Genomic DNA, 24,104 nt, shown 5'->3' with positions numbered 1-24,104 from the left:
AGGAGGTAGAGAGAAGGGCCCTGCTGGAATCTGGGCATTAAATTCAGTTTCAGGCCTCTGCCTGCACGAGTTTATTCCAGCAGGAGCAGCGCTCTGCAGCCTGCACTGAACTCTAGGTGGGAGAAAGTGTCATCCGCTGCTCACCTTTGCACGGAAAGAAAGATGTGAGCCTTAAGGCAGTGTAGGAAAACTAGCCTCCTTTCCCCCAGTTGTGTAGTATAGGACAGCCATAACTGGGATCTAACACCCCCCCTCCCCACCCTCCCACCCCCGTTTACGATCCAATCCCTTATCCTATCGAATGTGCTATAACACTGCTACACTGCAGTGCTCCCACCTTAACCCCATGAGTGGTTTACACGGTTTGTTGCTGTGGTAAATTCCATGTGACATTCCTTCTTATTTTATTTATTATTATTAATTAATGTCATTTAATTCTCTTTTCACGTGTTTCTATTTTATTATATGAGTTTTCATAATATAGCAATGTTGTTACATTCCTGGACACTGTTTGTTCATTAAGTTTGCTCGCCTCGCTTGCTACACAAGTCATGCCCGAGTTTTTCGCCCACACCACTTTCATTTGTCACCAGCCGCCATTGTATTATGACTCGTTCTGCGCTATCAGCATGATTGCACTGTTTGCCCTCTAAGTTCACTGATATAATGAATGTTAATATTGAGCCTTCTTCCACATCAATCGCTTTATTTCACCTCGGATGAATTCTACTTGCTGCTTTGTGCAGCCTATATGTTTTACTATGTTTTTATTTAGGCTTTATTATAAAGAGCATTCACTCGCCCGCCTCTATTGGTAAACAACCGTTTTTGCTGCTGCGCAACGACCCTATTTCTGAACATTCTTTGGATCCCGAACGGTTGCGGTTAAATAGTTTCCGTTTGTGGAACACAGACAGCGATTCTACGTTCTTACGGAGGATAGTGTTCACTAGAGGTGGAGGTGCTGGCTGGAGTCGATCGCTCCTGGAAACTCGCGATGAGCAAAGCACCAGGGGACGCGAGAGAGGAAGACAGGCCCCCCGGACATCATGTAGCTTTTGTTGCTGGCACCGCAGACTCTCCGCACACGGCACAACATGTACCCGTTGTTGCTGGCACCGCAGACTCTCCGCACACGGCACAACATGTACCTGTTGTTGCTGGCACCGCAGACTCTACGCACACGGCACAACATGTACCTATTGCTGCAGGCATCGCAGACTCTACGCACACGGCACGGCATGTACCTATTGTTGCTGGCACCGCAGACTCGACGCACACGGCACGACATGTACCTATTGCACAACATGGGTGGACAGCAAACGCTGGAGGCACTTCGTTCCATGGACGCCTAACACCACCCACTCGACGCACAAAACCGCCCGGGCACACATTTCCCGGTGGCAAAAAGCCTGTGGGGTCAGCCAAAAGGAGGGAAACGACTCGGATCCTGGACGTGCCATGGTTCAGGGGCATGGTGACAGCCGCCGAGCAGGAGGCGCGGGAGGAAGAGACGCGCTTGATGGCGACCCTGAGCTTCTGGCACATTCCGCCGCAGATGTTCCTGCCAGTGGTGGGGAAGGCCACGATAGCCTTGTACCGGAGCCGTGTGGCCGTCTATCGTGAGAGGCGGCGTATTAAAGCGGCCGGCAAGTTCCTCATCCACCCGTACTCTTCTTTCAGGTAGATTTCCGAGGGGCGGGTGCAGCTTCTTCCCAAACAGGAGCTGGAGAAAAGTAAGAGTCGCTATTGACAGGCTCTAGTGCAGGAATACTCCCTCACTCAATGTGTGGGAGGCATGGCAGTGGTTATGAAAAAGCATACACACGCTACAGATGTGATTACAAGAACGATTGTCAATTTCACAATTACATATGTACTATTTTAAAGAGTATTTACACAGAAACATTACTTTAATTGTCAGTAAACAGTTCAAGGTTCACGAGTAAGGATTTCTTTTGGCTTTAAACCTTAAAAAACGTACTGCAGATGCGATCACGTCTTTTGTGCTTGATCATGAAAACTAAAACGTTTAGGCTGGTATGTTATTCGCTTGCCAGACGTTATAGTAGTGTTGCTCGTGCTCACAGTGTTAAATTCTGCTAAAAACACGGGTGGCTCTTTTGACTTCGCTTCTTTTTTTTAATTTCAAAGTATTTTATGAATTTTTTATAAGCAGATATATTAGCATTTCTGTTAAAAGGTTAGCCAAACGTAGTTTGTAGAGCAGTGTTTACAGGTGCTTTGAGATATATGTTCAGCTAGACCCTTCTGACTTGACACTTGACTAGAAGGAAAATTAGGCAAAGGATGATAGAAAGAAGCAGAAAGAAAGGGGTGAAAGAGAGGATACAAGAGAGGTTCTGTTGCAATGAGACTAAATGGACGTATATAGCTGCTTGACAAAGCTGTCACCCCACTGGTTAGCTTGTGGCAAGATTGGTATCCATGTCAGCAGCATTCCAACCAGGACCGGCTCCAGGAATTTTTATTTGGGTGGGCCAAGGGTGCATTTGGGTGGGCCACTTCGGCAGTCGCGGCCAGCATGACTCTAAGGGGAAGGGTGAGGGTGCAGGGGGTTCACACAGGGCAGGCTCACGTGGAGGGAGCATTAATTTAATAATATTCATTTTTTTAAATTGTAGCTTACCTCTCCGCCTGCCGGGTCACACGTCTTCTCGGCTCCTGCTCTTCTGCCTCCAGCAGGAACAGGAAGCAGGCAGTCAGGCTCCCTCCCCAAAGCCAATCACAACGCTGCAAGCAGCGTTGTGATTGGTCGGGACGCCGCCATCCAGGGGCTTATGTGGTGGCCATGTTCTCCATGCAGGCTGCATTGCAGCAAATGCAGCCTGTGTGGAGAAGGGCAGAGTGGGCATGACTAGTTTGGGCAGCCCCAGAGGGCCAACCAAACAGTCTGTGTGCACTCATGACCTGACTGCTAATTAAATAAACAAAAAACAGAAAGGGCATGGCAGGGCCGGCTTTGGCACTAGTGCTAATGTCTTGTTTGGCTCTCCTTTCTTCCTTTGTCAGTAGTTTCCTATGACTATCCCCCAGATGCATCAAGCATCCATTTTCCGATTTCTTCATGCATAGCATTTTGCTATTCCTTATTAGCGAAAAATAAAGATTCGCTAATAAGGAATAGCAAAATGCTATGCATGAAGAAATCGCTAAAAAAATTGCGATTTCTTAATATTCCTTAATTGCGACTCGCAAATTGCGAGTCGCAATTAAGGAATACCTCCCCATCCATTCCCATAGGAATGAATGGGAAGACATTCTCAATTTGCGATTAGCAAATTGAGAATGCAATTTCAAGGGTGCAGGGGTGTCCAAAGGACACCCTGTTGCACCCCTGAAATTAATCTGTGCACATATGTTGCGCACACACATGCCCTAAGGGCATGTGTGTGCGCAACATGAAACTTTGAAAAATGCACAAAAGTGCATTTTTAAAAGTTTTTGCAAATTACCATGAAGTTCAACTTCATGGTAATTTGCTCCCCCTATTAGCGAAATCGCTATTTTTTTTACTTTGTTGCATTGCATTTAAGGAATCTCAATTTGAGATTCCTTAAATGCAATCACATTTTAAGGAATCTCAATTTAGAGATTCCTTAAATTGCGATTTTTGCATTTGGGATGATGCATCCCAAATGCAAAAATACCGGTCGCAAAGGGGCAGATTCTGAGAATCTGCCCCTTTGCGACCAGATTTTCCTTTAATGCATCTGGGCCTATGTTCCCCTCATTTTCTGCCTTTCTCTCTCTTACGCTGGTAAAAATCTCATGTTAAAATGAGTGCTTGTGCCAACTGCTACCAACGATCCACAGAAATTAAGCACTGCGTGTTGATGTTGTGATAAAAGGACAGTGAGGCGCTCAGTGAGGACAAATAAAGTGAGCTACTGACATTGGTGGAACAGAGTCAAAAGGCAGAGCGAAGCTGAAAGAGGCAGAAAAGGAAAGGTGCATACAATTTGAGTTGTTACATAGTGCATTCAACTGAATTTGTTTGCCATTCTCTAGCACTCTACTCAGCAGGTGTTTTTAATACAATGATCCATTTTTCTCAGAAAGAGGAATAGTTGGGTTGGAACTATCCAGAATGAAGTCTGCAGGTTATATACATGCCTACTGGATTTATGTGATCGTGTGGCTGCAGCATTTTTTGCAGATGGATTTGTCGCATTTGCCACATAATCCTCAGTTTTAACAAAAAAAGCCTGACCCCAGCTCAAACGGTTCAAAAGTTATCTAAACCGCAAGTGCATGTGTGACTGCGCAGTAGAAGGCCCTTTGCAAAGCTGGTCACCTTTCTGTTGCTGATTTCTATATTTGAGTGTTAAACTGGTACTAATGATGTGCAACCAATGCCCAGACACAATTAACAATTGTAAAATTGAGAAAATATTGAAGTAATACTATAATTAAATTTGCAGCATTACACTGCATAATTTTCCTTTTCTTGCAGTATAATTTACACAACCCTGCTACATAACTTGTGTGAGAAGTTGGCCTGATATGTGATGTCCACTATTCTAGTGGGCACCCTGTATCAGTCCAAACAACCCTCATGGTGATGGTTGTAAAGTCAACCTTATAGACCAGCTATCCTAGTGGTAGCATGGACAAAGCAGTCTCAGGCTTAAACTTCAGAGAGCATGTGAAGCCAGCTGTTTTACCATATGTAACCCCTTGAATACCAAATGAAAGGACACCACACAGGTTATATATAAACTATATATGTATTTATTATAAACACAACCCCTCTGAACTCTTTATGAGGTCAGAGGCTAAAGCACATAATAAGAAACTTAATTATCATACAATAAGTTGCACAATATACAGTAGGGCCCTAGGGGCACGTAAAACCATATACTAAAATAGTGGTATCAGAACCACGTCACGAACAAAGGATAGGCCTAGGGCCTAGGGAATCGCTGGGGCTACGCTGTACTAACAAGAGTTAGGGAGCAGGAGGCACATGGGATGCGTGTGCAGTGTCTTTACACACATACGAGTTACCATAGAGTTAAAATGGGAACGAAAGAATTACAAACTAGTTCTTTTAGGTCACTTGCGGATGGACTAGGAGAAAGCTACTGAAAACTAGGACACTAGGATAGTTAATACCCACAGGAGCACCGGAGTACTCGCGTTACCTCACCCACAGGAAGCGGGTGCATAGGTGTCAAAGTGTGTCTGGTTTCGTCGCTGAATCCTATGGCGCCTTGAAGAAAGATGCTGCAGGCGACCCGGACAGAAGTGTCCGGTTGGATCCAAGGGCGGATCGAGGATGAAGAGTACCTGAAAGCAGAGGGGACAGAGTCTGGGTCACTAGCCAGTGACCAGGAAGGAACCAGGTGATGTCGCGAAGCAATCAGGTGATGTCGTGAAGCTTGACTCTACAGCCACGTGGACCAGGAGGCGTCGACGAAGACCAGAAGCTGGATACGGACTGTCCCACAAAGGATCTCGCTTTTGGTGGCTTGGCTTCCGGATTGGAGTCAACAGGCCTTGGCAAATGCAACCCACGCAGGAATCGAATATTCACTTAGGTTTAGGCCAGCAAGGTCTAGGGGGCCTCTCCTTTGCAGGGAAGCAGGGGCCCACCTGGAGCAACCAGACAGGTGGTGAAGATACAAAGGTTCGTTGTCACAGAGGCCACTAGCCAACGGGCAAGTAACCGAAGAGACGCGCCGAGCAGGAAAATTCAGAAGGGCCCCACGCAGAACTCGTGGAGTGTGGAGGGCTCATCTACGGTGCAGATGATGCTCGGGGCTTCTCAATCCCCAATGCACAACTTCGAGGGTGCCTCAGAAGCTGCACAATTAGCAAGGAGCAGGCTTTTTAAGATGGCCAGTCCCACGTCTCTCTAGTCGCCTCCACGGGTCTCAGCTTTGCAGGGACTGTGGATCGGGGTCAGAGAAGTCTGGAAGTCTGGCTCTCGCCGGACTCTGTGCTCGGGCTCCGGCAGGAGCATCGACAAAGTAAACCGCTGATCGCTGGATGGTGCCTGTTTGTACAGGGTGGTCACTCCTTGACCACAAGGGAGATTCTTCAGTCGTCTTCTGTAAATTAGATCGTCGAAGGTCCAGAGTTTCATTTCAAGTTTCAGTTCAGGATAAATCTAAAGTCTCTAGACTCAGCTCCTACCTATATACTAATCTGAGGGGCTGGATTACCTGCTAGGTCCCTCCTATGGGTGGGACCAGGGAAGGGGGGGTTACACCCCTTTCCCTTTATCCAGTTTCGCGCCAGAGCTGGGGCTGGAGTGCCCCAGCAACTGGTTTTAACCGGGCTATGCATGGGACACCTTGTGTGCCCCAGGCAGTGTCTCATTTCATTCAGCCCTCCCTGCCCCAATACACTATTGCCTGTCTGGGGTGGTGCTAGCACCTCCAAAGACAGGAAACCTATTGTCCATGCCTCCCTCGCTGGAAGGACTCCCAGCAGCAGGAGGTCAGACTTGTGTCTGTGGCAGCAGCATCCATTTTGTGATGCTGAGGCTCTGATTAACTTTAACCGGGATTAACAGGAACAACACGTCTTCTCCCTCTAGAAGGGTGGAATGCTACCCCCGTCACCAGAACTGGTGAGGGGGTAGTATTCCAAAGCGTATGACACCTTACACAACATGTTTTGATAAAGTCAAACCAAAGTTAGCAATAACCGCAAGGATTATAATGCACTTAAGAGTATATGGTATAGCTATATCATAGAACAGCTACAAGGCCATGGTTCCGAAAGCTGCAGACAGGCTCAGCTCATGCTAGAGCCTCATCTCACATAAAACCAAGCACTCTGCCTTCAGGATTGTTAAGGCCGGCCATAGGAGTGACTTATAGGTGTATATGTGCCTATATATAATGGTAGGTATAGGGATACTATACCTAAGCAAAGGGTGATTACACAACCTTGCCCCAGCTGAGTGATCAGCCAGTTGTGTCAGTTTGGATGGCCAGCCAGGGGTGGCAAAAGATATGCTGCAGCCCCTGGTAGGCCTTGGGTGCACCTATGCCCTGGGTATCTTTGGTACACTGTACAGGGACTCACAAGAGTGACCCATTTCCCAATTGGTGATGTACCTAAAGTACATGGTATGAATTTAGAGAGAGAACAGCTGGGCTGTGGGTCTGATTAGCAGGCCCACAGCCACATTAAAGTCGAAAACCAGTGAAGCAAAAAGTGGGGTGACCATAGGAAAGCAGACCCTACTCTCCTACAACTTGGCCCTCCAATGCTGCAAAATTCCAGTGGCCCTGGTTATATCCATACACCCCAGCAGGCAGCAGTTAATGACTGTGCTGTCTGAACAAATAAACTATGGCGTAAACATTTTCAGTTTCGCTGGTTTTGGTTGAAAGGGCTTTATGTTTTTTCCAAGGAAGGAGTACATGATCAAACATTTGGTCTCTCAGAAAAACTGTAACTGTTTCTGTGGTGGGCCTCCTTTGACTGAGGTAATTTAAAAGCTGCACTGTAGTGGCACTAGGGCCCAGGAAACTCGCTGCCAAGGGCATCTGCTGACAAAGTCTCTAAATTAAGTGCCTCATCTCAAAGAGACCGGTAATGCGTGCTTGGTTTCTGGTTAAATTCTGAGTTTGCAATGGGAGGTTGGTAGAGCAGTAAGGATGCCTTGCCTGGCCAGCATGAATTGGAGTCGGGCCAGCCATCCACTGCGAGGAGGGACTGCAGTGCTTAATTTGTGCTGGTGGTTTTTGGTGCTCAGCACCGGCACTTAATTCACAGGGCCAGGACTACACAAGTTTTCTTCTGTAGTAGGGGATCTCTGTGTATAGTCATAATTTAGTGAATAGTCCCGCTCATGTGAGGGGACCGCGGAGCAATCAAAAATAATCTCTTAAGCTGTCTTCTGTGCAGTCCTGCATAGACACTTAAGAGAGAATTAAAGACAAATAATGCAGCCTATACCTGTAAGGCTACACTGTCCAGTACTTCAATTAGAAATGCCAAGGATATTCCACCAATATCATATTCAGCACAGTCTGCTAAGTTTCACCCATAGAGAAACTTCCCCCTTCACAAAATCCTAGGAATGATAGAGAGGAAGGGATGGACAGACAAGCCCCCCATAGACTGCTATTATGTGGCTTAAAAAGGGGTACCGTGCCTTTAAGGAAACTTTCCAGAACTCTCGGTATCCCAGAATGCACAGCAGCTCCTTTCACTTTCAGTTCTTTTTTCCAGCTCCTGCTAGCAGGACCCTGGAGCATTGAGCTCTCCCTTTTGTGGGTGTTTTGTTTAATTTATTGCACTTTTCAAGTGTTTAGAGTGTTTCACTCAACGTGTTTTTGTTCCTTCTTCCCTTTGCTGGAGTTTTCTGGTGAGTTTGGCCACTCTTTTGACAGATATGCCTTCCATATTTGACAAATGCACTGAGTGTGCCAGGAAGAAGGCCAAATCTGATCCACACAGGCTGTGTATCCTCTGCCTCCCTTCTTCTCATGTCCCTGTGGATTGTGAGATCTGCCAGCAGTTCTCCAACAGGACCCTGAAGGACAGAGAGAAGACTCGGCTCCGAGGACTGGAGCAAAGAAGACAGGAAGATCAAGGTGGGTCTGGGCATGGAAAGGCCTCTTCTTCTGCCCGTACTTCGGCCTCTGGGGGGCTCCCCAGGAAAGAGAAGACCAGAAAACAACCCTGGACCCCGTCGACATCGATAGCCTCGACGTCGGCGTTGAGAGGAATGACCACCGTCTGCTCCCCGTCTCCCCAGGGCTCTGGGTCGAAGCGACGTCGCCGTTCGACGTCGAGGGGAGTGACGTCGAGACCTCGGACGAGGTCGACGTCGAGGACCGCTTCGTCGTCGAGACGCCATCGATGTCGTGAAGGGTCTGGAAGGTACCGGCGCTTGCCGTCGAGGCGACACAGCCGTTCGGCGTCTACTCGACATTCGTCGTCGAGACACAGATCATTGACGTCAAGACGAAGATCTTCGACGTCGAGAAGAGGATGATCATCGACGTCGAGAAGGCGATCATCAATGTCGAGAAGACGATCGACGCCGAGACCCTCGACGTCGAAGAGGAGGTCAGCGTCAAGAAGGAGAAAATCGATGTCTAGGGGGCGTTCTAAGACCAGGACAGAGTCCCAGGGCTCTGTAGTCAGCCTTTCCTCGGCCTTCCACGAGCCCACGGTCGCGGCGGCGCCGTCGCTCATCCATGAGGAGGTCGGCCTCTAGGTCACCCCCATCAAGGCCGGCGCAGAAAAGAAGAAGAGTGGTAGAGTCTCCGCGCTCGGAGTACTCCCAGGCCTTTTCGTCCTCATGGCCCAGGACGCCTACACCTCCCCCGTTGCCCAAGGACCCTCCTCCGGGTAATCCTACGCCTCCACCGCCTCCTGTTCCTCCCCATAAACCTCCAGAAGTTGCCAGGAGCAGGTGGTGGATTCTCGCCAGAGCTGGACCTGTACCTGCTCCTGGCTGTCAGCTGGCACCAACTGACCTGGCTGTATGTAAGTGCCAGTGTCTGGCCCCCTCGTGCTTCCCATGTGTGCCCCTTTCCCTTCCAACCCCTCCAGCCTGGCACCTAACCCTGCGCTGGCTGGCTGCCTGTCACGCTTTTGTGGGTACTGCGGTGAATGCGGTTTCTCTGTCCAGTGTGTGACACTCCTTCCTGCCCTGGGCAATCTGTACAGGGCCTACTTTTACCTGTCCTATGTGAAGCGCCTCTTCTCTCCCCCACCCATCTGCCCTCCAGTCCACAGTGTAAAGAAGTGATTCCTCCCAAGTGCCTGCTGGGAGAAGATTCCCGATATTCAAGCTATATGAAACTACATGTTCCTGCTGTCTTGTCGCTGCAGTCAGTGGCCATGTTTGGCATGATATCATAGCAAAGGCATAGTGAGTGCAAGGATATCCACCCTGGTTTTCACAAGTGTGCCTTTGTATCTTACAGGATTCTCTTGCCGAAGTTAACAAATGTACATTCCAGTTACCTGCCTCTGGTGATAGAATACAAATAGGTGCAAAACAGTTTTGGTAACGCTTGAGAGCTGAGCGCAAGTTATGTGTGCTCACATATTCTACCTTTTAGCTCTTAGTTGGTAGAGAAAGCGTCCAGTAAAACATAAAATGGAAAACAAAAGGATGCCACAAATACCGTTTTTACATTTTTGCATGTTTTATGCACTTATCTATGTAAAGATAGTTGAATGTACGTAGCGGACACAAATGTTATGTGCGCCGAACTTTCTTGCACTGCATGTATTACACCAGTATCAGAGTGAGCCAGCATGTCCCACAGCACCCACTGTTAATCTTCTGCTGACTCCTATGTGGATGGGAGTTAAGTATACATCTTTACAAATCCTTTCCGGATATCATTATGCACCTTTGTCTGGTTCAAAATAAATATAACTAGCTGGGCGACTGCATGGCATGCCTCCACAGACTGCCCTCCCTTGTTTAGGCATGATGAATGTGTATTGGTTATCATCCTAGTGATGTTATCATGCTTTTTTGTCACAGCCCTGGGCAATTACTAAATAATTGTGCTCTGCTCTCTAATCTATTAATCACCTGGCCTGCTTAATATAGCGTGTCTGCGCCCACCATTAAATAATTGCATCCGGGGGCTGGCATCTTATTGAACTGAGTGAGTTAGGCTGCGAATCACAGGCACAGGCCAGATTTTGAATGCTTTCGCATTGTCCAGCTAAACAGTGGTTTCGGCAATGGTACAATTGAGTGGTACCAGGAATATAGTTGGGCAGACAACTGGAAGAAGTGGCTGCAGCCTCCTAAGAAAAATATTGAGCACCAGGAGTTAATTCTTTTACAAATTAAGCACTGGGAGGGATGGAGCAGAACACTGTTTATTGCCCCCATCACTTCCTGTTCAAAGCGGAGTGAAAACTCTGGCCCCCAATAGCAGCATCTCCCATGGTGAGGCCTCACTGTCATACCCTAAGGCCAGGGCCGGAGCTCCCACCACATGCTCTGCCTGCTGGGTTTGGCCTATTGTCATTCTATATGTGACAATGGGCCGCAAAAATCTGTGCTGGGCTGTGCAGAGGCTGCAGCAGCCTCTCGAGTTCGGATCCGGAGAGCCAGCCCGAACACAGATGGGGAGGGGTGGGGGCAAGGCTCACAACAAGCCTCAGGCCCTGGGCTCGCCTTGCCAATCCGACGCCCAAGGGTGGGCCAGACTCATGTTTGGGTGGACCACGCTCATGTTTGGGTGGGCCTGGCCCACCAGCCCCACCCTCTAGAACCGGGCCTGTTTCCAACCCGCTCGCCCCACCGCCCGGGGGGTGGGGGGGGACCGTGGTGGTTTCATGGGGGTTCGTAAGAGTCTAGGTACTTATCGAGTGACTTCCACATCCCCCTGGTTGCTGGCCTCCAGGGTGAGTTCTGTAGTGCGATGTTATCCGCGCCTCTGAGGTGACCCAGCCCTTGTATGAGGTCTTAGATGTGTCTTTCCAATTGGCCAGGACCATTTTTACTGCCGCGGTCAGCAGCAGGTCTAGTAGGTCTTTGTCATGCTCTGATCTTAGTTCTGTGGTCATGAATGCAGTGGCAAGGGAGGAAAATTCAGCTGTTAGAGTGCAGCCCAGTGCTTTATTTATGAAACCAAAGATTTTTTCCCAGAACATCTTGAGTGTTGGGCAATAGTAGACAAGATGTGCTAGATCTCCCTTTTTCTTGCTACAGTTCCAGCATATGTCGTCTTCCCTGAGGCCTAGTGAGAATAAACGTGCAGGGGTTCAGAACGCCTTAAGGAGTAGCCAGAACTTTGTTTGTGATAGTACCAGAGAGATTTTATTACGTGAGGCAGAGGACCGTAATATAGCCAGTTCTTGCTCATTACGTGTGTTATTGCTTTGTTCTATCCAGTAGTTCATTGTCTTAATGTTAAGTTTGGAGGAATTTGGGCGTAAAAGTTTGTAGAGGTGTGATACCTGGTGACCTAGTCTGTTGATTTTTGCCTTGTACTGTGAGATTGACGGTTTGGTGGGCGATAATTTGGCTTTGGTTAGGGCTGTTTTGATTTTCGGAAAGTTGTAGAACTCAGTGTCTGCTAGGTTATGTCTAGATTTTAGTTCGGCAAACGTGGTGAGATATCTCCCTTCTTCTAGTTGGTCTGGGTGGGAGATGCCTCTCTCTATCCATGAGTCGAAGGCTTTTCCCCTTATATCTGATATTGCCCCAGAGTTACTCCAGCCTAGAGCCCCTTATGCTGTTGTACATTTTATTATCCATTCTTAGTAGGGCAATTTTAGTTTTTTTTAAAATGGAACTGGTGGCGTGAAGATACTTATTAGCTGTTAGCAGCACCTTTGGCTTAAGTTGTTAAGTACAGCTTTCTCGACTTGTAGCCAAACCGGTGTGTATCCATGAGGAGGTAATACCCAGTAAACCCTTGTTTTGCCAGAAATGCTGTTTGGAAGATTCTAAGGTCTGCTAGATTTACTCCTCCAAGTTTGTAGATCTCGCTGACCCAGCGCATGCGCTGTCTGCGAGACATTTAGTAGTGGGCTTTGAAAAGTCCTACCCAAACGCTTTTGCCGACCTCCAGCGTGCCCTTATGCACGCGTGGACGTGCACAGGCCATCTGGCTTTCTGTAATGGCTCATTAAGCCTTACAGCGCGAGAATCCCCTCCCCCACCCCCTCTCTTCTCCCACTCCCTCCTCGTCAGCTTCTCTCATTGTTGGATCCATTTCACAGGGAAGCACCTAAATGAAAGAAGGAAAGAGAGGTGGGCTGCTCGCGCGCACCACTCGTGGGCCTATTTTTACTGTGTGTGATTTAGTGTGATATCACGGTAGGGCCTCTTTCTATTCCTAGTCTGTTCGAGACCGTAGTATTTTCTTTTCTTCGTTCAATAAATTTACCGACCACAAGTAGTGTCATCCTGACCTGTTTCTTCCCCCATAGCAAACATGTTTGAGTGAGTGCCAAGATCCTAGTACCGCTAGAATATACAGTTCAGAAAATATTCTGGGGGTGCAGGGACGTTTGTTTACAGAAATCATGACTATAAAAGTGTCAGAGGCTCACATTATGTAGTATGCATCCCTTAAATAACGTTGTTCCTGGAAATGAGTCCGTATATTGCAGAAGACTTCATCCTCACTTTAATTCTACATATTTCCTGCCTGCTCACGATTGACTTTCTGTCACTGTGTTAATTGATCCTGTAAAAATGTTGTGCACATTGCTAATGTCACCAGAACTCTGATGGTTTTGCTTGCCTACATTTTGATTTCCTTAATTGCCTATTTTTCCATGGTGACAGAACGCACGGCGGAGAGAAATGTAACGCACGTCTTGTTTTTATTAATGAAATGCGCCAGTATAGTATTTGCATTGGAGCTGTGTTAAACCATGTACCCATCTGTCATTTGAGTTTATGACCCGTTAATGAGGAAATACAGTTCTCAGTTCCCCAGGCACTCACTCGGTGTAGAGACGGTTGAACACTTTTATCTCTTGTTTTTATCATAATATTGTATTGTGACATTACATTATCCTGACTTTCTTGTCTTTGTTACATGTAGCAACAAAGGAAAAGCCAAAGTAGTGTTTTTCTCTTGGTGTACAAAATAATCTTGTAAATCTAAGGACTGCTTTACTTTGAAGTTATTTCAAACAAAGCATTTTGTTTATAGTTATTTGAGATACCTTTTTAAAATAGTGGTATTCCGTTTCATATATTTAGGGCTAAAGGTAGTGCGTCTACATTTTTCGTTAACAACCAATTAAAAAATGTTGACCTTAAATTTAGAGTTTCCCAATGTTTATGTGAATGGTGCTAAACTAATGCAGTGTGAGTAACAAAGTGCAAAACCACAAGCTCCTTGCTGGACTACAGGAAGGAAGTAGTAGGATGTATCAATTTTTATTTAAAAATCTCAAATGGTCTGATTTAGAAAAACATTTTTTAGACTTACAGATGACTTGTGCTTCTAAATGGGCAAAACTTACACTTGTCTAAGTTACATTGTGTTTGCAAAAGTTAAAAAAAAGTAGGTATGTTGGCGAACTAAGAGTGTGCAATTTACTCCAATATGCATAACTTATGTACTCTTAAGTTTTCTCTTACGTGTCGCCTGTGGACATTCCCTGGTGTGTTTCAGAGGAGTGACTGGCTAAGGAAATGGCATTCAAATGTTGGGATCATCCTCTCAGTTGCAACTGGGTATATACATATATTTTAAGTGCTTTTCACACATTCTTTTGCAGACTTAAGTTACAGTTGTAAGATACAGATGTAACTGCTGCAGAAAGTGTGTGACCAATAACCCCAGATTTCACGTGTGATGAAGAAACATGGAAGAGAAAACATTTTAAAGTGATGGACAACCAATTACAAATTTAATTTAATAGGTAAAAAATTCTAATACTAGACCGCTGAATGTTACGCATATTTGTAGTATATGTAAAACTGGTCTTAGTAAACTGTTGTCAGTGCCTATTTTTCAAACACGTACAAAATTTCCTCGGACAGTCATATGTCATGCCTCTTTGTGAAGGGAAGGTTAGTAAATACCTCTAACAGGCATAATTTAAGAAAATACTGATGCCTAGTTTACAAGAGTCAGTTAAACCTGTTTCCAAGAGTCAGTTAAACCTGTTTCCCAAAATTGGGCCACAAATCTCTAACTAATGAAGGTAAGCATTGTAATCCTGAGCACTACTGTCAAGAGGCTGCACAAGCTGGCTTTACAGCATCCTAGGAAGTTCTAAGAAGTGTTTACTGCAGAGCTTGTTATACATTTGGTAGCCAGATTAAACAAGCATTGGCATAGCCAATAGGTCTCGCTTTTGGGACCTTATAAGTATTTAGTTATGCAGCACAATATCCTTGGTGCAACAACAACTGTTGCATGGCTAAACACTTATAAGGTCCCAAAGGCGAGACCTATTGCCTATGCCAATGCTTGTTTCTCAAGTCTTAGTTTTTTTATGCTTATCCGTGCCTTCATCCCTTGCCATAGGAATTTAGGGCCAGATATAGGTGGTTAAATACCGGTTGGTAATGCCGAAATTCGCCGAATTTCTGCGCTACCGACCAGTATTTAGCCATGTGCAATGTAGCTTACAGCTCACAGAGTTGCCTGTCCCGTTTTTTCAACTCATTCCAGGATGCCATGATGCAAAGAATGCATCACTACATACGCTTCCCCAGCAAAGAGGCGGAACTGCAGAAGACAAAGTTGGATTTTTACCAAAAGGCACATTTCCCACATGTAATAGGGTGCATTGATGGGACACACATACCAATCTTCCCACTTGCAGCTACAGAGTACATATACTGCAACCGCAAATCTACGCATTCCATTAATGTGCAGGTGTTATGTGATGCGTACCACATCATCACTGACATTGTGGCGGGGGCGTGGCTTGGACGCCGATGGCGGAGGTCGCCTAGCGTCTCAGCTCCGCGGCCGAGCTCCTATTTATCCTGACAAAGGGGATCCCTGGAGACACCATTACCCCTCCAGCACACTCCTGAGTACCCGCTTGCTCTCCCACAACCTTGGTGACCCGCGGAGACCCCTGGGCGGGGAGAAAAGTCGAGGAACGACGGCGCGAAGGGTAGCCCAAGATGGCGCCGACGCTGCGCTAAGGGCGACCGGGACCCCGAGATACGCGGTAGCCCTGCCGCACCAAACGTTACCCACTCCCACCAAGACAGCGACCGTCGCCTGATACCCCGAGGATCCCCATACCGGGGGCCTGGAGCTGAGACCGGGTGAGCGGCGGAGGTGCGGGGGAGGGGCGGCGTGACCCGACCGCAGCCGGGGGAGAGCTAAGACTGGCGGTGGAGGCGTGAAAGCCTGACCCGGAGCTCGCCGAGTGGCGCTGGCAGACCGGCTGGGACTAATGCGGGATACCCCTGGGCCCCTGGCAGTACTGACTCTGCAACATTGAGCCCCATGATGAGGCACTGAGATGCGGCGGACGGGGGAGGAGCGGTGACGACGGAGGGCCCGTTGGCGAGGCCGCCCATCTTAACAGGATAACACGTGTGGGAAAACGTGGCGCACTGATGGCCTAAGGGAGGCGCCCGTAGACGCTGCCCGAGGAGTTGGCACTACCCCCCGTACTCGCAGGAGAGAGTCCTACGCCGAGCGCTGTGAGGGGGTGAGGATGCCGTGGGCCTGCGGGGACCTCCAGAGGGCCTGAGATCCAGGAGTACAACCCCGGAACACTGGGGGGAAGCGTTTCTCCTACGGCCCCCGCCGGACTCCTCTGCGACAGCGGGCACGTGCTTCCAGGACAGAAAGTGACCGAGCACAGCCAAGGGCGGCGCCCCAGGGGCTTGCTCCGGCCCGGCGTCGGGCGGCCGCCCTACCCATCGTCCGCTGACCTACTGACCTGACTAGAGGCGGCACGGAGGGGAGCGACACCAGCACAAGCTTGATCGGCCCCGATTCAGTGGTACTTGGCCGACGAGCACCTCCAGCCATGGGGAAACCGAAAGGCCCGAAGGGGGTTACCCAGGCGGCGTCGGACGCTGAACCGCCGGACAACGAGGACCGATCTCACATGGACAATCCAGGGGGCCCCCCTATCCAAGCACAGCTGGACAAGATCCTACAGGCGATCACGGAGACCAGGTCAGCCTTACGAGAGGACATTGCGCAGGTGGCGTCGGGATTGGGTCTCCTACGGGCGGATCACGGCAAGCTCTCTGACCGAGTGAAAGAAGTTGAAGGGTCGGTGAGGCACTTGGAACCAGCGCAGAAAGTTCTGGACGCAACGATGAAGGACGCCCTGACCCGCATAGAAGCGCTGGAAAAGCGAGCGGAGGATGCGGAAGGGAGGAACAGGAGAAATAACATTCGCGTGGTTGGCCTTCCCGAAAAAATTGAAGGCGGGGACATGGTGGAATACCTGGAAAACTGGCTGCGGGCAACAGTGGCGCAGGAGGGGTTGTCCCCTTTCTACACATTAGAGCGGGCGCACAGAGTGCCGGCCCGACCCCCACTACAGGGACGACCTCCCCGTCCGGTGGTGGCGCGGCTGCTCCATTTCCGAGACAGGGACCTTATACTCCAAGCTGCCAGACAGAAAGGTCCTTATCAGGTGGACAACAGCCGAGTGAACATTTTTCCGGACTACACCTATGAAACGCAAAGGCGTCGGTCATCCTTCCTGGCCGTCAAGCGAGAACTACGAACTGAAGGCATCCAGTACTCCCTACTGTTCCCGGCGCGACTTCGTATCATCGTGGATGACTCCACCAAGTTTTTTGACACCCCGGATGAGGTCTGAGGTTGGCTGGAACTGTATAGAGCGGGCAAAGATGGTTTTGGAACTTCATCTCAAACCAAGATGGATGTTGCACCACCGAGGAGATCAAAGAGATTCCGACACCGAAGGGGCAGGACTGCTGGGCCGTCCACGCTGGAGACTGCAGCGGAGCGGCGTGGGGCATTGGAAATGGTTTCTTCCATATCTGGCCCTTCGACGGAGCGTGGTGCAGCTCCTTCAGAACCGGGGGAGAGTGGTGACCAATCGGACACGGAGGGCTCCGAGACGGACAGCGTGAGACTTCCGGTGGTTACCCCAGAGACAGCTGAAGGACTACTAGATGAACAATAAGGATATGGGGTGAGGAGGTTCTGGGTGGGGGACTGCGGGGGGGAAGACATGCGAGGGGGTTGAGGGGCTCAGGAGGGTAAATGATACAATCACTGGTTGCGGGAGGGGGGTTGTAGGGACTCTCTTATGCACATTTTGATACTGTGGAGTTCGGCCGCGCCACGACCTGCGGAGGGATCCCGCATCGGCGCTCGGTCCCCCACATTGCCCTTAAGGCACGCCTACGGTGACTACCGGAAGGATAGAGGGAGGGGAGGTTTTGGAACCTACAGTTTGGATGGGGACTAGATGGTGCTATTTGGAACCTGTTCTGGGGGGGTGGACGGGGGTTCATGTTTACAAGTTGAGTTAAAGTTGGTAAGGGGGGACTCGTCATCGGGGAGGATGTTGTTGGGCAATTGCCCTTTGCTGTGCAGTGCGCGGAGAGACTGATGAATGCGATATGGGACAATGGCTGATTTCTCAAACCTGAAATGCGTCACCTGGAATGTGCGGGGCCTGCACACCATGTCCAGACGTCACAAGGTCCATGCTTATTTAGTGCGTAGAGGGGTACAGATCGCTCTGCTTCAAGAAACGCATCTCAATAAAACCGAGGGACTTGCGCTACAGCGTAGATGGCGGGGACAGGTATACTGCACTTCATACTCGGCTTATGCGAGAGGCGCGCTGATCTGGATAAAGGCGGGAGTACCCTTGCAGGTAGTTGATCACACCATAGACCCTGAGGGGAGGTATGTCGCGTTAGCAGGGAAGCTTGGGGGCAGGGATTTGAGCATCTGCTGCATTTATGCGCCCAACACGGACCAGCTCGCCTTTTTTAATGCACTATCGGGTTCTCTAGCTCGTTACTTGTCGGGACCTGTCCTGATGGGTGGGGACTTTAACTCAGTGCTCGACGTTGACTTGGATAGATCACATCCTCCCCTCCCGGACTCCCCGGCCCATAGAGTGGCGAAGGGTACACTGACTTGGCAGACTAAATGGGGACTAACGGATATATGGCGGGCGGATAACCCGGGTAATCGAGATTACTCACACTTTTCGGGAATGCATGAATTGCATGTGAGGTTGGACAGCTTCCTGGGGTCTAGGGAGGTGGCCTCCACGGCGGTACGATCCGAATATTTGACGAGGATGATCTCTGACCACAACCCACTATTGATAGACCTTAGATGGATTCAAGGGGCCCCTTGTGTACCTTCCTGGAAATTGCGGCCGGAGTTGCTAGAGGATCAGGTGTTCCGCGGAGACCTAGAGGATAAGATAGCAAGCTACTTTGCGATTAACGAGGGTACGACGACAGAGCGAGCCACGGAGTGGGATGCCTTTAAGGTCGTGGTGAGATGTTATTGCATAACGCAAAAGGTGGGAGTGCGCCGCGTACTTCTGGAAGACCTGGCCAGAGCCGACCGGGTCCTCCGTGACCTAGAGCTTTTCCGCCCTGGCCGCCCGGAGCTTCAACAACAGGTCCTAGCGGCTAAAGAGGCGGTGGCGGTAGAGGTTGAGCGACTACGTAGCTACGACTATAAGACCTACCTATCTAAATCACTAGCGGAAGGCAACAAATCAAGTGCGTTGTTAGCTTGGCTTGCTAACCCTGCTAGACGCTCCTCACCCACCGTGGCGATGAGGACGGACGGGAATAGGGAGGTTTACACTCCGCCTGAAATCCTTCATTGCTTCCGGAGTTACTACGAGCGGCTGTATCGTAGTCGGTTACAACCGGACACTTTCCCGACGGATGCTTTCCTGAGGGACCTGCCTATCCCCACTCTTGAATCGGAACAGGCGAAGGCCCTGGGACGTGATGTGGAACTGGGCGAGATCAAAGGTGCGATCAAAAGAATGGCGCGTAACAAAACGCCGGGCCTAGACGGCCTGCCTGTGGAATTTTATTCCGCGTACTCGGATATCTTTGCCCCAAAGCTCCTGCAGGTTTACAAGGAGGCGAAGTCCTTGGGAAGATTACCGGGCTCGATGCGGGAAGCACTGGTGATACCTCTTCTGAAACCGGGTCGTGAGGGAACGGACCCGGCCTCTTATAGACCACTATCAATGCTCACGGTAGACTACAAGATCTTGAGCAGCATATTAGCCGAGCGGTTACTGGAACACATGGGCTCCCTGGTACACGCCGACCAAGCGGGCTTCATCCCCAAACGCAACACGACAATGAACATTCGACGACTTTTCAGACTGTTAGAGATGGAGCACGAGGATGCTCCCGACCCTATGATTCTCTCGGTAGACCTGGAAAAGGCCTTCGACAGCCTGGAATGGGTCTACCTTCACAGGGTTCTTGAGAGATTTGGATTGGGAGAGGGATTCCTGAGGTGGACCGGAGTGCTGTATACCTCGGCGGTGGCCAGAGTGAAATCGGGCCAGCTGGTGTCCCGGCAGTACCCGGTAGAAAGAGGCACGAGGCAGGGTTGCTCGTTGTCCCCATTGTTGTTCGCCCTAGCTGTGGAACCGCTGGCTATCTCAATCCGCACAGGAGCCTACTATAGGGGACTGCAGACTCCGCTGGGTCCCCACTACACTATACGCTGATGACCTGTTGCTCTTCCTCGAGGACGCTGATGAGGCCCTGATGGGAGCAGATTCGGCACTCACGTCTTTTGGGGAGTTATCGGGCCTTCGGGTAAATTGGGCTAAGACCTGCCTATTCCCGATGCGCCAGGATGGCCTTCGACCGGATACTCACAGAAAAATCAGATGGGAACCGGCCTGCTTTAAGTACCTGGGGGTACATGTTTATCATCGCCCGATCGACATCCTGGAGGGCAATATCTCCAGGAGCATCCGAGCACTCAAAGGCAGCATGGCCTTCTGGTCTACCCTGCCCCTATCGGTGGCGGGGCGTGTCGCTCTGTTAAAAATGGTGGCACTGCCCCGATTGCTGTACTACTTTCGAACGCTCCCGATCTGGATCCCCAGATCTGTTTTTAGGGGCCTTGACTCCATGATAGTGTCGTTCCTATGGGGAGCAGGCCGCCGTAGGGCGGCGCTCGGGACCTTGCTGCGACCGAGAGCGGAAGGAGGGTGGGCGGCTCCGGACTTCGAGACGTACTATTTGGCGGCCCAGTTACAGTTCTACACCCAAGAAGTCGCGCGTGAGTTCCGAGGCCCGGAAGAGCTGAGGGGCAGTGGCACACCCAGGCATGTTTTATCATATATTGCGCTGCAACAGACATTAGAGCTGAAACACCTCACTCAGGAGGACCGCACTGCTGGAACCGGGTACATCGCAGGCTCGGTAGATCGCGACCCTATGCCCCGGAGATCCCGCTGGGCATGCTTACTGCATTACCCCACGGCGGAGACTGGTCTCATCTCAGTGTTTGGGAAGACATGGGGATACAGACGATGGGCGACCTTTACGAGGATGGGGGGCTACTGCCCTTCCAGACCCTTTTGGATCGCTACGACATACCTAGAGGCGATTTTTTGATCCACACGGCACTCACGAGAGCGATTCAGGCTCACTGGAGGACCGGTCACGAGGAACCGCAACTGTCAACGACATGTCAATATGTCATGATGTCTGCGGGGACAGTTAAGGCGGTGTCGTGCCTCTACTCCAGAATGGTGGAGGAGAGATTGACCCCCTTGACGGCCCTTAAGTCCAGATGGGAGACGGACATAGGTAAGGAAATTCCAGAGACCACATGGTCCCAGCTGCTGCAGAGGGCCTGGAAGGGGACGAGGAATGCACGCTTCCAGTTGGTCCATTTCTATGTGTTGCATAGAGCCTATCTGACCCCGGTGAAACTACAGCAGTATTTTGGTCTGGAGACAGCGGCCTGTCCTAGATGTAGGGCACCCAGAGCGGACCTTATACACATGCTATGGTCCTGCTCTGAGCTGACCTCCTTTTGGTCGATCGTAGGTGACACGCTGACCGCGGTAAATGGTAGATCGTTACGGTGGACGTGGCGGTGGGAATTTTACACTGGTTTCCGCATACCCCTAAGACTAAAATTACCAGTAAATTCATCGATTTGGGTCTACTGTTGGCCAAACGGGAAATTACCAGACACTGGAAGGCGCGAGCAGGTCCGTCGGATGATAAATGGCGCAATGAACTGCTTAAATGGGCGGGGAGTGAAAGCACACTAAGATTCCAACAGGCGAAGCGAAGACAAGATGAATGGGCGTTAGAGGCGGCGCAGGCTTGGGAAACGATAGTGCAGACCCTGCGCGACCATGACACACATGCTGACACAGACAGTACGGAGGGGGACGGCCTGGATCCCACTGTCGCGCCATAATAACTTAGCGCGGCACTACCATGGCAGACTCACGGCCACTCTATCCTCAGACGACCACACACAGGTTGACCTACCGATGACGAGTGGGGGGGGGGGTAGGGGTTAGGGGAAGTGGGATGTCTCTGATCCTGTACAGCACTGAGACGACAAGTAGTGATGGACAACACCATCTTCCTATAGGGGGAAGGGCGAGAGGAGGGAGGGTGGGGGGATAGGTTTGAGGCAGTTGAATAAAAGCAGATGGGAATTACTTTAGTACCTGTGATATGTTATGCGAATGGGGAGAAACACGCTCCAAGTGACTGACATACGCCGCCCGACCCCCGGGTTGTGGGCTGAATGGCCGTGTATGGAGGATAAGTGGTTCCCACCCACACTGGATTGTGCACTGATACAGGTGGCATCGTTGTACTTACTTACATTTCCTGCAATAAAAATATATTTACAAAAAAAAAATCACGGACATTGTGGCCAAATTTCCAGGGATTACCCATGACTCCTACATATTCAGGAACAGTGGGATCTACACACGCCTGGCTGGGAGTGAATTTGGAGAAGGATACCTGCTAGGTAAATCAATGTGACACACCCTGATGGATACCTTGGATGAATGTGTCGGTGACTCTTATTAATTGCACTTTCTTTCTCACTTAGGTGACAGCGCATATGCCATGCGGGCATTGATCCTGACTCCATACCTCAACCCATCCATCCCAATTGAGAGAAGATACAATGTGGCACATAAAAGCACACGCAACATTGTAGAGCGCACCTTCGCACTCTTAAAAAGCAGGTTCCGCTGCCTCCACAAAGTGGAGGTGCACATCAGTACCCCCCAACATCTGCTGTAAAGTAATAGCAACATGTGCCATGCTGCATAACCTTGCCACAAAGCGTAAGTAAGTAGACACATACAGTTACTGTAAGTGAGTGACGGTGTTTAATTAGCATAGCACACCACCACAACATGAAGGGCTAAACATGCCAGGCCAAAATGAAATGCAAATTACATAGGGCAAAATGGGTTACAGCGCCCATTTCGTAATACCATGTGATGGCTGGCATTACTTCCTGCGGCCACGCGCAGCACTGCTGCGTTCCCTGGGCACACTGTCCTCACTGGCCGTCTGTCCTGTAACAGCGCTGTGCTGTTCGGTGCGCCTCCTGGACTCTGTAATAGGGGGCGTGATGCTACTGCGTCTAGTTGCCTCTTCACTATCCCCCCCATCACCTGCACCTGTAGTGGCTACCTGGTGTGTCTGTAGCACTTCCAGTGCACTGGTCACTGTGGCCAGCCCCCTTGCCACGTCATGGCTGTAGTGGGCCATCTCCTCCTGCATGGCCACCAAGCGCCTGCAGAGCAGAGAGTTGGCAGTGGAGAGGTGGTTCACCGCCTTAGTGTAGCTGTCCAGTTTCTGCCTCTCCCTGCGCCTTGCCAAACGGTCCTCATCCAATTTGCTGCACAGCAGTCTCACTGCCTCGGACATGTCCCTCATGCCTTCAGCCACAGTATTGTTCATGGTACTGATGCCCTTCTCGATTCGCAGCATGTGCCCATTCATTTGTACCATCTGCTGCTGTACTGACCTTATTGCTTTGCCTTGCAGGCGCTGAACCTTAAGCATGTTGCCCTCAAGACCAGCAAATACACTCTGATCCTCGCCCTGTGAAGATGGACTGGCTGCCCTTGCCCTGCGGCGTCTGGCACCTGTGTGGGCGCACTCGGTGGGGGACTGTGTGCCTGCACCATTGGCATCCTCTGCCACCGTGGGCTGTTGGCCTCCCACGCTGTCCTCCTCGGACACCTCCATCTGCTGGAGGCTAGCCACTGCATGCCTCCTGGCTCTCGTTGCTGGTGGCGGTGATGGTGGCAGTGGTGATGCTGGTGATGGTGGAGGTGGTGGTGGTGGTAGGTTGGTGGGCTCTGCAGGTGACAGGACTCTTCCTCCTGTGTCCTCTCTCTCCTGGGTGCCTTTCCTGTGCTCCCCTCTGCGGCCCTGCGCAATGGCTCACCCGTGGAGACAGAATGTATATTTGCTCACTGATGAGGCAGCATTTGCAAAATAATTAATTTCATGCCTGCCAATCAAACTGACTGTCCTCTCCTTGCTAATTGCTGATGTGTGTCACATGCCTTTGGGTTCAGTGGAGTGACTGCTCTGACATGTTACTTCTGACTACATCTCCCATAATGCATTGCTGGTTTTTAGTAAAACATGTACTGGATTAGGATTCACAATGCCT

The 24,104-nt window shown here is 50.0% G+C and overlaps 1 protein-coding gene across 5 annotated transcripts in view; it reads left to right on the top strand.

The window, feature by feature from the left end:
• The first annotated feature begins 920 nt into the window (after positions 1–920).
• Positions 921–24,104, top strand: part of LOC144763221 (potassium/sodium hyperpolarization-activated cyclic nucleotide-gated channel 4-like) — a 1,875,862-nt gene continuing 1,852,678 nt past the window's right edge. For 2 of the 5 annotated variants that reach the window (XM_078648611.1, XM_078648612.1), the window contains exon 1: positions 922–1,683. In XM_078648611.1, the coding sequence (XP_078504737.1) occupies positions 998–1,683 (686 nt within the window). In that variant the 5' untranslated portion in view covers positions 922–997. Of the gene's footprint in view, positions 1,684–24,104 lie in introns of all 5 variants that reach the window. The other 3 variants (XM_078648613.1, XM_078648610.1, XM_078648609.1) reach the window with 3 other exon arrangements.

Source organism: Lissotriton helveticus, chromosome 6 (assembly GCF_964261635.1).
Source record: "Lissotriton helveticus chromosome 6, aLisHel1.1, whole genome shotgun sequence".
NCBI lineage: Eukaryota > Metazoa > Chordata > Amphibia > Caudata > Salamandridae > Lissotriton > Lissotriton helveticus.
This window is presented reverse-complemented; position numbering and strand designations above follow the sequence as displayed.